Here is a 14933-nt window from a genome sequence, read left to right as displayed (position 1 = left end):
CATCTACTCATCCAGCAGTGAATGAAACACTGGCCACCTACGCATTTCACTAATAACCACAATGCAGGTATAGGAGCACTGCTGACAAATGGCAGACCATATCCAAATGGTGGCTGCAATAGTTGTGCGCTCAGTGCTGCTGTACTGCCTAATGGAAGAAGTCACAGCCTGATTGTGTCAGTGCAGTGCATGGTAGCATCTGGAAGCCATGAGGGAAACAGCAGACACTGCAGGCCAGCGAGAGCATCTCCAATGAGCTGTGAAACAACCCCATTTTCCATCAGTTCCCCCTCTCTTCCTCCTCTACTCCTACTCCCCTGTTCTTCTCCCACCACCCACACTGCTATCCCCCTGGCTAATGAGAGTGTTTGGTGACCTAATTGTCTAATCTGCGGGGTCAGTGTATGTGTGTGTCAGTGTGCATGCGTGTGTGTGCATGTGTGGACCACCTCATCTGCAATTCCTCACCGGTACCCCACTCTTCGAACATTGCCCTCCACATGTACTCCACGTCTCCACTTTCCAAATTATTAATTCCTTGCAAATATCCATAAAGCCTTTTCCTTCAACGCAAAGACACACACACACACACACAAGTACACACGCCAAAATTGCTGGGGTTGTAACACAGGAGGGGCGTGCATGTCTAACTCCTCTACCACCTACAACGTTTCCCCTGTCTGGTATTAAGCAGGCCTGCACCCCTTCAGTACAGTCACACACACACACACACACACACACACACACACACACACACACACACACACACACACACACACACACACACACACACACTTTGTTCTGGCAGACACATCAGTGCAGACTGCTCTTGTCTGAATTAACAAATTGCTGTCATGATGATGTCTGCGTGTCTTTGCGTACGAGCACAAGCGTGTGGTCTCCACAGATCTTTTTCTTTTAGCAGATAGAAATTGTCACAAGTAATGAAAAACACACATGCACACACACTCGTGCGCACACGCACAGAGTACACAAACAGAGCCAGTGTATAGAGACGCACCTTGTCATTACAGTAATGATAAGCTGAGCACAGAAAGATTACTGGAAAGGCTTTGGAGAGTGAAGCTTGTCGGCGCCTCTCACTGACATAAAACACACCAGGTAAAAAGAAAGAGTCACATGGATTTCAAATTGGTATGAATGTATTAAAGGAGGCTTTCATCCAAAATAAATTATGACTTAATCTCAAACAGCAATTCTGTTCTCAGCAGCGAGATTGATTCAAGAAATTTGCCTCTTGGAGCAGGATAATTACAGCACAGTGTGAGTGCTGTTGCTTAATTCGGTGCCATCATAAGCAGACAGATGTGTTTTGGGTCCTTACCAAAGGGTTAAGTAGTGTAGCCTTATCAACACTCATGAGTTTCACAGGCAGATTTAGATCAGTGTAACCAGGTTTAGGGAAAATGGACTACATGGCAGTAAGACAGCCCCCCCCCTTCACCAAAGATCCTGGTTGTATAAAATTTTGTCCATCTGGAGAATTGAACAAACAGAAGCAGTAACCCAGAGCTCCAGGATCATTTAAAGGATTTTTCTCTTTCTGTCTCTGCTTCTTACTCTGGTAATCATACGTCAGACTTTGATGTGATGGACAGGAAATGTCTGCTTTATTAGCTTTTGTGGAACATTCCTGGTTCTGTCTGGACCTTCACCAGACCTGGCAGGTCCACTCGAAAAGGAGGAATTATTATTTTACCCTGGAGAACAACCCAGAGAAAGCAGAAAGACCTTCTGTAGCTTTCATCCTGTGATTTGGGTCAGGGACAAACAATGTCCACAGTTGCAGGATACAGGGTGCACAAGGGCAAATGTTTAGCGCTGCAAAAAGAAAAAAAAGAGACGTGCGCTGAAAACACATTCAGAAGTATTTACATATATGGTGGTAGGTGCCTCTGTGTGTGTGAGCATCTGCCAGTGTATACAGTTGCTCTCCTGATGGAAAATTCCCCCAGGCAGACAAGCCCAGAGTTCAGAGTTCAAGTTCAGATTTCACTTTGAAGATGCTTTTTGTTTGGTAAAACCTCCGAGGGGGCGAGGAGAACTGGAGCGCAGGAATCAAAGAACCTCGGCAGAAGATTGATAAGGAGGGGATGTTTGAAAGATGAACAAGAATTAAGGACTGAGATGCAAAAGGGATTCAAAGCAGCTGGGGAGTGCGTCAATGAAGATATAAGAAACAAAATGTGAGTGCGAGAGAGGCCGGAGGGAGGGAAATGAATGAATGAGTGTGAAGGGCCAAAGAAAGAAGAATAGCAGGAGGAAGTGGTCTCTCTTGTCAACTCCGCCCTGAGGGGATCATTCATCATGATCGGCAGTGTGTGTGTGTGTGTGTGTGTGTGTGTGTGTAAATGTACACGGACGGCGTGTCCACACTCATGGCCTGTGGGTTCAGAGCGCAGAGGGGAGAAGGGAACAAAGGTTTGTTAGGTTTTTTTTTATAGTTGAAAAGATGAAAGTGCACATGTGGCAGTGTGTGTGTGTGTGTGTGTGTGTGTGTGTGTGTGTGTGTGTGTGTGTGTGTGTGTGTGTGTCTGTGTGTGTGTTGGCTGTCATAACTTCATTGGCTGTAAGAAGTCGCATTTGCGTTTGGTGGAAATTTCAGAGACTAAACTGGGAAAAAGTAAAAAAGCTGAAAATGCTTCCTTCTGTCTCCTACCTTTTCCAGACACTCAGCGAGTGTCACAACAAAAAGAGCACAAATATAAAAGACTCACCACAATCATTTCCACATTTTTGCAACTGTCATTTTCTCATCTTACATTTCACACATGTCTGTGCTGGTGAAGCTTCTCGTGGCTTATTTAGCATGGGAATAAATCATAATGAGAAACTTCTAAGAAGCTGCAGTAAAGATGAAAGAAGCAGAATAAAGGACGTGTAATTCTCATAATAACCTTCCTGTAAGCCAAACCGTTCCAGTGCCGTGACACACAACCACTAATGCGCACAGAAGCACAGATACGCATCCACATGAGCAAAAGTACTGTACTCAGACTTGGTGATTATCTCGTTAAGCTCAGTTCCTCTCACCCTGCAGGCGTCTTGACGCGAACCTGTTGTCTGTGGTTCCGGCTGAGGCCTTCAGAGGTGTCCGCTCCCTTAGACACCTGTGGCTAGATGACAACTCCCTAACGGAGATCCCAGTGATGGCGCTTGACTCTCTGCCCTCCCTGCAGGCCATGACGCTGGCGCTCAACCAAATCACACACATCCCAGATTACGCATTTACCAACCTCTCTGCGCTTGTGGTACTGTAAGTTGCATTGTGCGTTATTTGTCCTCCGCTGAGCTGAAATAATGTTTCGACATACTGTGGCGTTGTTTTTGCTTTTTTTCATGAAATTAATTAATCTGTGTCGTTTTTCCAGGCATCTCCATAACAACCACATCAGGAGCATGGGCTCGAGATGTTTTGAAGGTTTAAACAGTCTGGAGACGCTGTGAGTATCCAACATTCATGCATTCTCACTGAAACACACAGCCGTGCTCACACACACACTGTTGGACAGTATTAAAAATAACACAGGACGTTTTAACAGTCTGACACGCACGCACGCATGCACGCATGCACGCACGCACACTGGAGGGAATGCATTTCTTTGGCCTAAATGAGCACCTCCTTGTTTCCAAAATCACCACTGCAGGCTTTTTGATTACAAAGCATCAGCAAGTATCAACATTCATTTGCTATAGTAGTGTTTACAGCAATCACATTGCCTTAGTATAACCCAAGATATTTGAAAAACTCCCTAAATATAACCTGAAGGAGGTAACACAACCAAAAGACTCACATTATGTGCCTCACTAAAGCCCTGATTGTGTGTGAGTGTGTAGGTGTGCTTGTATGCGTGTAAAGCTGGTTGGTGTTACTTGGAACACCTGAAAAAAATGGTGTTTTTACAAATCATACGAAACAAGTGCGCCAAAGAATAATGAAGTGTGGTGCTAAATTGTAAAGTCATAATAATGATTAATGTCCCGATAATTTCATGAAGCGCCTGAACGTTTCTCAAAACCGCAACCAACGAATGAGTGACGGGAATGTGAAGGTAAAAAAGTCGTCTTTGATTACTTTAAAGCATCATCGGCGGTGTTTTGAATGAGCAGTTGCTAGCCAGAGTTAAGGTCAAGTAAAGACTACAGGAGAGAGTTTTCGCGAGTACGTGCCGTCGCCTCAATTACTACCTCCTAACCACACACCAATATGGAAACCGCAGAAAACTGACACAGCTTCATGAAAGAGGTGGGGAGAGAAAAGAAATAGTGTCTCCTGCAAAATTCACGGTGGTCTGATGAAAACACTTTGTCTGGCATGCTGCTTAACAACCTGTTGAAGTGTTAAAAAAAAAAAGCACGGCTTTCTTTTTTTATGAGTGTCTGGGCACATGCATGTGCGTGCACATAAGCGAGTACTGTCTGCCTGTGCAATAATACAGCTTTACGCTCAACTTGAAAGTCATTATCAGTTCTGGGAAATGTGAGGAAACACGGCGTAAGGCGGAGGAGGAATGGTTAAGGGGATGAAGGGAAACTGGAGATTGTGAAAAAGAGGGATGGAGCTCTCTGGACCAGAATAGTGCGTGTTAAAGTGTTTGGACTGTCAGTGGTGGGGGAGAGATCGATGACTCAGCGGGATAAGATGACAGGTGTCATTGACGTGGGGATCGCACTGGTATGATGGGTTAATCTCTCACAGCGGCTTTGCTTATGAGAAATACGAGAGACCATCTGTATCGCCGCCACCCTCCCCAACCCCTAGTGTGCATTATAAAATCATTACTACGAGGAGCCGTCCAGAGGCCTGCTGGAAAATGCAACAGCATATGCAAACAAGACAGAACAGACACCGGCAGACAAACATTTCACAACATTTGCTGGAAATACATACATATATCTCTCAAAGTTCTTCATCAAAGGTATTTGGCTACTTGAACAGAATAAAAACAAATCCAGTTGAATGGGACTTTAGGATATCCTTTGATCTTGATGGCTGGAAATCTTCAAAGGAGGCTCTTAAGTGCACACATGCCCTGGCATACATTTTAATACACCAAAGTACATACTCGTATACATGCAGTCACATGTACGCTACATTTTTCCCATGCACAGAAGGGCTCTAATGTGCACACTTGTGTAAAGAATGGAAATACAGTCTAGGAACTGTGTCAAGCGCAACTATGTTTCTCTTACTGGGTGTGAAAAACTGATGAGACAAAATCCTGAATAATCAAGACAGAGCGGTAAAAGGTCAAGGGTCACACCCAAATCGAAAACGACACTTCGCCAATGTTTGATACACTAATAGTCTGATATGCATCAAAGTGAAAGCACAGTTTTAAAGAATATAAAAATGCTTTGGGTAATTTAGGGATCTACTTCATCGCATAGTTAGGCCAACATGCCGCGGAGATGGTGGAGAACCAAGATAAGGTCTGCAAACTTGTTTGTGAGATCGATTGCTGGAATGTTAGATAATGGTCACATCTTTTCTCCATCTCACCAACACATTTTTCATACAGGTACATCTTAGAATTAGCGACAGAATTGGTTGAATTTTTTTACTCCCTCAGAAAGAGGTAATGGCGCTCAGTTCAGTTCAGTTTTATCTACATGGTGCCAACTCACAATGAGAGTCACCTCAAGGTGCTTTATACCAGCGGTCTCCAACCCCCGGGCCTCGGACCGGTACCGGTCCGTGAGTCGTTTGGTACCGGGCCGCGAGAGTTGAGGCTCAGGTGTGAAATGTATAGTTTTCAGGGTTTTTAACAGTTTCCAGCGTTATTTTGTTATCGTTTTTATCGTTAACTCGGTTTTCCTGGGTCTTTTCACGTGTGTTATGAATAAATCTTCTTTTTTTCGGTACCGGTACTAGTTTTATTTTGTTGTATTTATCCGCGACACCTTAAAGGCCGGTCCGTGAAAATAATGTCGGGCATAAACCGGTCCGTGGTGCAAAAAAGGTTGGAGACCGCTGCTTTATACTGTAGAAAAAAGAAAACCCCAACAATCTGACAACCCGTATGAGCAAACACTTGGTGACAGCAGGAAAGAAAAACTCCCTTTCAACAGGAAATACCACGCTCAGGGAGGGGCAGTCTTCTTCCAAGAGTAGTTGGGGTGAGAGGAAAGAGAAGAAAGCAGCGAGAAACAGAGTTTAGAGAGGAGTGAAGAAGAAACAGTGTGTTAGGTGAAGCCCTGCCCACCACCAGTCCAAGGCTACTATATAACTAAAGGATAGTTCAGGGCCCTAAAATCTTCTATCAGCGACACACACATACACATTTCTCACACACATAAACATATAAGACCACATACAGTATGGATGGTTTCCATCATGACTGGGACTGCATGTGTTAACATGCTGTTTTATAATGACTGTTTATCTTACTGGTTCTCTCACAGGGATTTAAACTACAATGATCTGCAGGAGTTCCCTGTGGCCATCAGGACACTGAGCAAACTTCAGGAACTGTGAGTACACACACACAGACACACACGCAAACACGGAAAACACACCTGCCCGACATGACTATCGTGGTTGCGTTATCCCGAGTAATCCCGTTAAGTGATTTTAATGTGGCACTTGGATACAATCTCTCTCACCCCAAGCAGGTGCTGGCTACACACCCACGCAGCCGCTCGCCTGCACGTACACACAGGCGCACATGCACACACACAAGCCGTGTTTTCCCTCCACTTCAGCAGATGTTCTGCAGCGCGCCTATGTGTCACAGATACAGCGTATGTGTGCGTGTTTACATCTCATGTATCCAAAAATGCTTTTCAGCTGTGCAATGGCAGGTGCAAGATGAGAACATGTGACTTACTTCTCAATCGCAAACACACTCTGTCCCTCCTCCAAACACAAACATACACACACAGACTCCAAAATAAATAATAATAATGATTATTAAGATAATCAGAAACATATTTACAGAGAACTGGACTAACATTGTCTCTTTTTATATTTGCAGGGGCTTCCATAACAACAATATCAAAGCCATCCCTGAGAGGGCCTTTGTGGGAAACCCTCAGCTCCAAACCATGTGAGCTTCAATGCTGCTATCTGCACAGACAGAATCACAACTGAGATTTCATCAGCATCAGCCATTTACAAAAACAAATTATTCTCCGGGGCTTGACGTGAGTGTCTTTTTCCTCTCTTTTTGTTGCAGTCATTTCTATGAAAACCCCATCCAGTTTGTGGGAAAATCCGCTTTCCAGTTCTTACCTAAGCTGCACACACTGTAAGTATGCGGTCAGCAGGAACCATTCCAGTGAGTTAGCCCAAACACTGTGTAAATCATCTTCTGTCCTTTGCAGTGAGGGTTGAGTGGACATGTGTAATGGCCTACTGAATGATGTTGTGTTAGCGTATTGCTGTGCTGTGTGCTGATGTGGTAAGAGAGAGTGTGTTGTAAGAACATGTTGAATGGTGTGACTTATGATGTCTAGTGAGACAGCCAAAGCAGCCTGTGTTGATGTTGGAGAAAAAGTTTGATGGATGAAATGAGCTGTTAGACAAGGTCTGTGTAGACGCGCGAGTGAGTGTGTGTGTGTGTGTGTGTGTGTGTGTGTGTGTGTGTGTGTGTGTGTGTGTGTGTGTGTGTGAAAAGAAAGGGGGAGTGAGAGAAACAAAGACAGTCGTCTGACACTTTTTTCCTTGTTTGACTGTAGCTCCCTTAACGGGGCAACCCAGATCCGAGAGTTTCCCGATCTGAAAGGAACCACCAGCCTGGAAATTTTGTGAGTCTTTGTACCCTTTGCACCTACCCGTCCGTCCCACCCACACAGACACACACAAACACTCACCACTGCCACCACAAACCCACAATATATAATTTCACCGAGCGAGCCTTTAAAATGTACAGTAAAAAAATAATGTTAAAACACGTTGATGTTTAGATTTATTTATTTATTTAGATTTTAATTAGATTTGTGCTGTATGTTTGATTATTAATGTATTTTATGTATTTCTGTTTTATATTACTGTGAAGCACTTTGTGGTTTTTAATATATAAATAAATAGATTTTATTTGATTTGATGTTCAGGACAAAATGACAAATCAGACTCCACATACAAGAGAGACAAAGAGCCAAGAAAGATAAGACCGGGCAGGAAAGAAACTGAAGGAAATAGATGGAAATGTGTGTGTTTAGACTTTAGGGGAAGCAGGGAATGAAGAGGAGAGTCAGGGAAGAGTAGGCAGTTATGTCAGCCATTGACAGGTTTGGCGAACCTACACAGCTGCCTGTCTCACCAAGTTACACTCGCTGGACTGGAGGATCCTTTCGCTTGCTCGCACTTCAACAATGATCAGAAGATCCTCTTCTTTTTTTTCTTCCCCTACAGAACGCTGACTCGGGCTGGTCTCTCAGCTCTGCCTCTGGATCTGTGTGAGCAGCTGCCTCGCCTCAGAGTGCTGTGAGTAGATACACACCAAGGGGAAAAGTTAGAGGTACAAAATCTGATACACACAACTCAATTGCGGAGACTTGTCCCCCCCTTGCACAATCACATCTCTGTGAAATCCAATCAATACAGAAAATTATTGTCCTGCCGTGTTGCCTTCCTCACAGAGCTGACCATAATTTCCCACACCATAAATCCACAGCTGGTCACTGTGTACTGTGTTTGTGTTGCAGGGAGCTTTCTTACAACCAGATAGAGGATCTGCCCAGCTTTTACCACTGCTCTGCACTGCAAGAGATGTGAGTTTTTCGACCCCCTAGACAGTCACACACTTACTGTATCAAAGGCAGCAGTTTTCTCAGTTTACCTCTGCACATAGTGCTTTGGTTACATACAATCCTATATCATTTTCCTAACAGAGGGTTGCAGCACAATCAAATCAGAAGGATCGAGTCAAGCACCTTCCAGCAGCTCACCTCTCTAAGAGCACTGTGAGTCAACTTTACTTTGTTTTAGTCACAAGTTGCACACGATATATTTAGAAATTTGTGTTTTTTATAAATAGCCTTCACCTTTGGGTAAGGATAGTGAACTGAAAAATATGCAGACTGGTGAAAAATCAAAGGAGAGAAAAACAAAAAATAGTCCCTCATTATGCTCATGATGATGGTGCTCAGGCGCACTATCTAAAGGGCCCACGTCAGTCCAAAATCTCTTATTTTGTTTGAGATATGGTTACCATGAACATGATACATATCATTTTCATAATACTCTATCTGCTCAGTGACCTTTTGTACCCAAGAGACATGGGCATTAGTAAAGATTACAACCTTCAGGATAGGATGATTTCATCACATATCTCCCAGGACAACTGTGTTGATGTCCTGTGCCCATTCCCAAAACACGTGGGCCCAAACAGAAACACCACATTTTAGAGACATGGTTGTATCCTGACCTGAAATCTTTGGGAGAATTCTGCAACAGCAAAGATTGTTGTAGACGTGTAACTTCCAGCTGGCAAAGTCAGCAAACCATATATAAATTAATAGTACCAGAAAAATTTCCCTCTCACATATCTGCTGAGATGCAAGACTTGCTTCTAGGACTCCAAAACCATCCCAGCAAATGCCCTGAACACCAGATGTCCTCGCTATGAGTGTTGGAGTTTTAGGTTGTTCTTTTAATTTGCCACCCATCTGTATATGTTATTAATAACCGGATAGCAGGAGATGACAAAACAATGAAACTAAATTTGATGTACCATTGAGGTTTTTTCTTGTGAAATAACACATAGTTTGAACTTTGTTTCTCTAATCATGTTTAACTGAAACAATATGTAGAAGTCAAATCATCTGTGCTATAATGAGGTTTCACAACATGACCCAAGGACTCTGATGCCAAAACGAAGGAAATCATCGGTTGTTGGATTAAACAAGACTGTAGAATTATGACCTATTACTGACATCTAGTGGTGATACACAGCATTGCCAAGTGTGCGCCGTCATTCCAGGCACTTTCACATCATTGTGATTCTTTTTGTTGCTGTTGTCAGTGATCTGAGCTGGAATATGATCGAGAGTATCCACCCAGATGCCTTTGCTTCGCTTCACTCTTTGGTTAAACTGTGAGTAAACTCACTAAGACTCTTCTACCTTTCATCTTGTTCTCCCCTCTTTCTGAGAAAAGCATAAAGAATATATGCATCTCAATTAAACCTGGGCAGTTTATCAGCGTGTTGCACTTACACAAACACTCCATACTTGGCTGCGTGCTCCACTGAAAACCTGTGGACTTTTGGCAGAGTTTGCAGCGAACATTAAAATCCATTTATTGTTTGAAAAAATAAAAAATCTCTGCATGGCAAGAAGCCTCAGCTCAAGTCATGCCAATATAAAATTACTTCATTGTGTGAAGACTGGTTGAAGTTTGCCTGGCTAAACAAGCAGATAATACGTTTGACAGAAAGTATTATGTGGAGTCAGTCTGATAGAGTCCTGTCTACACAGTTTAATGAATCTAGGAGGCAAGGACATTTTATCAAGGACATCTCGCAGCTTTATCTGAAATAAAAACACATTTTACAAACATTAACTTGGCTTGATTAGACATGCACATTTCTTATTTCATTGTCCTTCGATTTTTCTCTTAGGGACCTGACTGAAAACCGTCTGAGCTCAATACCTGTTGTAGGCTTGAGCGGTCTGACCCATCTCAAGCTGAGGGGGAACACAGAATTATATGAGGCCTTCAGTCCTGATAACTTTCCCCATATGAGGTAAATACTCTATTCAGAATCATTGAGTGCTTTCTTCAAATGAAACTTGTATTTTGCTTTGTCCCAAAAAAAAAAGAAAAAAAAAAGATCCCAGGTGTGTATCCTGTGGCTGTGAGGAAAACGCATCCCTTCCCAACCCTTAAATTATCCTTCGTCTTGCAATTTTCTACTAATATCGTGAATTTACCGAAAGCTGCCAACTCTGACAATTGACTAATTACAGTGTATCCCTGCAAGCCATTCCTGAGCCGAACTTAAACAATGACTGAGTATTTGTTAGCAGCAAGTTAAATCTTGTTACAAAGATCCCTGAAGGCCTGGGAAGGTGCGATGAAGTAAAAAATGAAGAGGAACTTTTAAAGAGATTGGAGATGGCAGCAGATCAAAGCTCTGTGTTAGTATCCCTGTAGAACATCGCCCAAAACAGAACTTCTGGCAGACAAACATTTTAAAAGCACATCTACACCAAAGTCAGCAGATCTGGACATCAGCAATAATAAATAAACGCTTCACCTGCATTTTCCCCAAAGATGGACTGTTATCATTATTAAAAATTCAGTTGTGCTTTCATACACTGAAGCTTTTTTGGGTCTATTGTTACCATCCCCTCTGTTTACAAAGGCTACGTGTGTCCAGTATAAGGCAAAAGCACCCGGTCCCTATAGAATATATACCTTTAATACCACCATCTACAGTCAAACTGATTACACATCAATCAAAATGTGGTTTAATGTAAATACAAGCAACCTAACAGCAACAGGAACAAAAGCACTTGAAGCTGCTGGGAAACCGTTTTAAATTGTGCCTAAAAGAAACGTAGATAAAGCTCACGTTGAAAGAAACATCAGCCAGGACTTGCAGTTTTGTTGCCACCTTATTATGCTCCTGTTTTTCTTCTGGTTTATTTTCAACACTACTCTCATCTGATTGGTACAGGGTGATAGAGATGCCTTATGCCTACCAATGCTGTGTGTACGGCTCCTGTGATAGCTACAAGCCAGCCGGTCAGTGGGACTCAGAGCAGAGCAGCACCAGTGAAGACCTGCATAAGAGGACTGTAGCCATGTACCCCATCCACACCGACACTCACTGTAAGACAACACATGCTTACGGTATCTGTGAAAACATACACACAGTATGTCAAAAGACTTGTAACATATCAGATGGGAATCTGACAACTAAGGGTCCATACCTGGCCGTTAAGGACGTGTCAGATCCTCACTGAAACCACAGTGACCTAAAAACACACAGCACGTGCTGACCCCTCCATTCCTTCATTCCTGTGGCCAGCATAAAATATAAACACAAATAAATCAAAATGAAGGTGAAATGAACCCACTGAATCTGCATGATTAAAGCAGAAATTAAAAAATTGCTGGGTGTATTCAGAAAAATAACAGAATCAAGACATGAATAAACCAAGACATATCACTGATTAAAGTTTATTTACCTTTAATTGCTAGAGAAACATGCCAAGACAATCAAAATTCATCCAAGCGCCAGTAATCTTCTAGAAGTGTCTATTTTTTGTCTGTGGAACAGAATGTTATCATTACAAACCCCTGCAGCTAGTGTCACGCATAGTCTGCATGGGATATATTGTGTATAAACACTTTCAGAATAAGCTCTCAATATACTTTAACACATGGACCGTTTGGAGGTTTGATCAAAAAGGAAATCTGAAATTCTGAATTCTGGCCCTAAAACAACGTTTTCTTTCAGATGACCCAGATTTGGAGGAGTTCCAGCTGGAATTAGAGGAATCCAAACTGCAGGCCAGTGTCCAGTGCACACCAACACCTGGTAATGCAAATGAATGCAAATGAGTTTTATTGTAGGGTATGACGCAAGTAAGCCCTAAGTTCAGCGCTTTTAGCTAATGAGCTACTGTTTTGTGCTGTTGCAGGTCCTTTCCGTCCCTGTGACTCTCTGTTGGGCAGCTGGCTAGTTCGTGTTGGCCTGTGGTGCATCTCCCTGGTGTCTCTGCTGGGGAACTCCATCCTGCTTCTGTCTCTCTTTGGCTCATCAGGCTACCTGTCACCACTTCGCTTTACCGTGGCTTGCATGGGGGCTTCAAATCTACTGACTGGTGTGTGCATGTGCACCCTGGCCCTTGTGGATGCTCTCACGCTGGGAGAATTTGGTCACCACGGAGCCCGGTGGGAGGGGGGTCCTGGTTGTCAGGCGACAGGATGGGTCTGGGTGTTTGCATCCGAGGCCAGTGTGTTGCTGTTAACTCTTGCAGCAGTGCAGTGTGGTGTGAGCGTGACGTGTGCGCGCACCTATGGGAAGTCCCCATCCCTCGTGAGTGTACGCACCTGTGCGCTGTTCTGCCTCGTTCTCTCCATCACGCTTGCTTCTCTCCCACTGGCAGGAGTCGGGGAGTATGGGTCCTCGCCTTTCTGCCTTCCCTCACCCCTGCCACCCCCCTCTTCTCGACTGCCGTCCTCCCTGGGCTTTCCCTTGGCCCTCATTATGATGAACACCCTGTGCTTGCTTATAGTCACAGGTTCACACATCCGCCTCTACTGGGAGTTACTCAGAGGAGAGTGTGAGGGCTTGTGGGACTGCGCTATGATCAAACATGTTGCCTGGCTAATATTCACCAATGGTCTCCTGTATGTACCAGTAGCTTTCCTCTCCCTTTGTTCCCTTCTTGGTCTCCTTTCTCTGGGGGAGGAAGTACTAAAATCAGTCCTCCTGCTTCTCCAGCCCTTGCCAGCCTGCCTCAACCCTCTCCTCTTCCTTCTTTTCACGAGAGACCACTCTCAGCTGTTTTTCTGGCCACGCCCCAAAGCACGTACACAGCTCCGTCGGGACCACACCTTGGACTCGTTGGTTTCCGTGGACACAGAAAAGAGCTCCTGCTCCGATTCCTCAACACAGGTGTCGCTCACCGATGCCACATACAGTGGAGGATCTTCTCTCCAACCCCGGCAGGATCCGATCAGATTTTCCCACTGCTCCTCCACATCCTCTGTTCCTCTCATCCCTTGCCAAATACCTCCTCCCACTGCCAGAGATAGAGAAAGGGTGGCAGAGTGAGAGAGAGAGAGGGTGAGCGACTGGTGATTTCTGGAAAGTTTGGATCAAGATGTCTATCACACTGCCATGTCTCTCACTCTCAACCCATGAGCATCCACGCTAGCTGTCTGAAAAGCTAGGACACCATATGAATATGAAAGGACCATCTTCTGCAGAAAGACCGCCTCTGGGCTCACAGTCTTCAAGCTCCTCAGAACATTCAACACTGAAACTGTTACTACAGAGACTACAGAGTACAGAGAAGCTGAGGAGAAAACAAAGAGCCTCTGAAAGTGGAGAGCGGGACTAAAAGGTCCTTTCACAGAAAAGACTATTCAAGGACAATGACATTACTTTTTATATAAAGGACAATTTCAGACACATTTCAGTGGACTGAGTCATGGGGAACAGTTCAAATCCACATGGAAAATGTAAGCATTGGACAAATCAGTGATTTTGCCTGTGGGGAATTTAGGTAGCACCAATAGATCTTTGTTTATACTGAAAACTGATGAAAAAGCCAGCTCAGAAGATGCAGGTTGTTTGGTTCTTTTATAGGTGGAGCCATTTTTTTTGTTTAAATACAAATTCTATCCTATTGCTAAGGTCTGTTTAAAAAAAAAAAGAAAAAAAAAAAAGGGACTCCTCATCACTCACACACACGACAGCCAGTGTAAGCTAACAGTTTTCTTCCACAGATGTCATTGTCATATTGTACTATGCAACTGTTTAATACAAAGGTTGTTGTAAAAATGCTACTCTTTATACGGCAGCAAAGCGCCACAGGGAATGGGCCGCACATCTATTTTCATATGGTTTACATGGTTTGATCTCAAGAAAAGCAACTCTATCCAACAGGAGGCAAGCAGTCATAGAGACTGAATGGGATGTAGGTATTTTTCTTACAGACTTTAGAGTAGGCTAGCATTATGTACATACAATATAACTACCTCTGAACTAGCATGGTATTGACTCACTACAGCCTTATGATGTTTGTCTCCCCTTTTTATAAACAGCAATTATATAATTTTATATTATAAGAAATAAATCCTTAGCTTGTAAAAACAAATGTACTATTTAGGATGTACATACTTTGTATACAACTGGTTAAGCATATTTTTGAATAAAATTATCATCTTCATACTATACACACTCAAGTATGCGCTTATGTTACAAATCTGAGACACCTCCAAACCA

The 14933-nt window shown here is 43.5% G+C and overlaps 1 protein-coding gene across 1 annotated transcript in view; it reads left to right on the top strand.

Annotated features, from left to right (window-relative positions):
• lgr6 (leucine-rich repeat containing G protein-coupled receptor 6) overlaps nucleotides 1–14894 on the top strand; it is a 39585-nt gene extending 24691 nt beyond the window's left edge. Inside the window, exons 5-18 of the mRNA XM_084916833.1 lie at nucleotides 3062–3277; nucleotides 3393–3464; nucleotides 6427–6495; nucleotides 6999–7070; nucleotides 7200–7271; nucleotides 7702–7770; nucleotides 8378–8449; nucleotides 8671–8736; nucleotides 8857–8928; nucleotides 9990–10061; nucleotides 10587–10712; nucleotides 11649–11803; nucleotides 12435–12515; nucleotides 12619–14894. Coding sequence (XP_084772959.1) covers nucleotides 3062–3277; nucleotides 3393–3464; nucleotides 6427–6495; nucleotides 6999–7070; nucleotides 7200–7271; nucleotides 7702–7770; nucleotides 8378–8449; nucleotides 8671–8736; nucleotides 8857–8928; nucleotides 9990–10061; nucleotides 10587–10712; nucleotides 11649–11803; nucleotides 12435–12515; nucleotides 12619–13757 — 2353 coding nt within the window. The 3' untranslated portion in view covers nucleotides 13758–14894. The remainder of the gene's footprint in view (nucleotides 1–3061; nucleotides 3278–3392; nucleotides 3465–6426; nucleotides 6496–6998; nucleotides 7071–7199; nucleotides 7272–7701; nucleotides 7771–8377; nucleotides 8450–8670; nucleotides 8737–8856; nucleotides 8929–9989; nucleotides 10062–10586; nucleotides 10713–11648; nucleotides 11804–12434; nucleotides 12516–12618) is intronic.
• Nucleotides 14895–14933: the final 39 nt, after the last annotated feature.

This window comes from Perissodus microlepis, chromosome 20, assembly GCF_051167445.1.
Source record: "Perissodus microlepis isolate ML-2025 ecotype Zambia chromosome 20, ASM5116744v1, whole genome shotgun sequence".
Classification (NCBI taxonomy): Eukaryota; Metazoa; Chordata; class Actinopteri; order Cichliformes; family Cichlidae; genus Perissodus; species Perissodus microlepis.
This window is presented reverse-complemented; position numbering and strand designations above follow the sequence as displayed.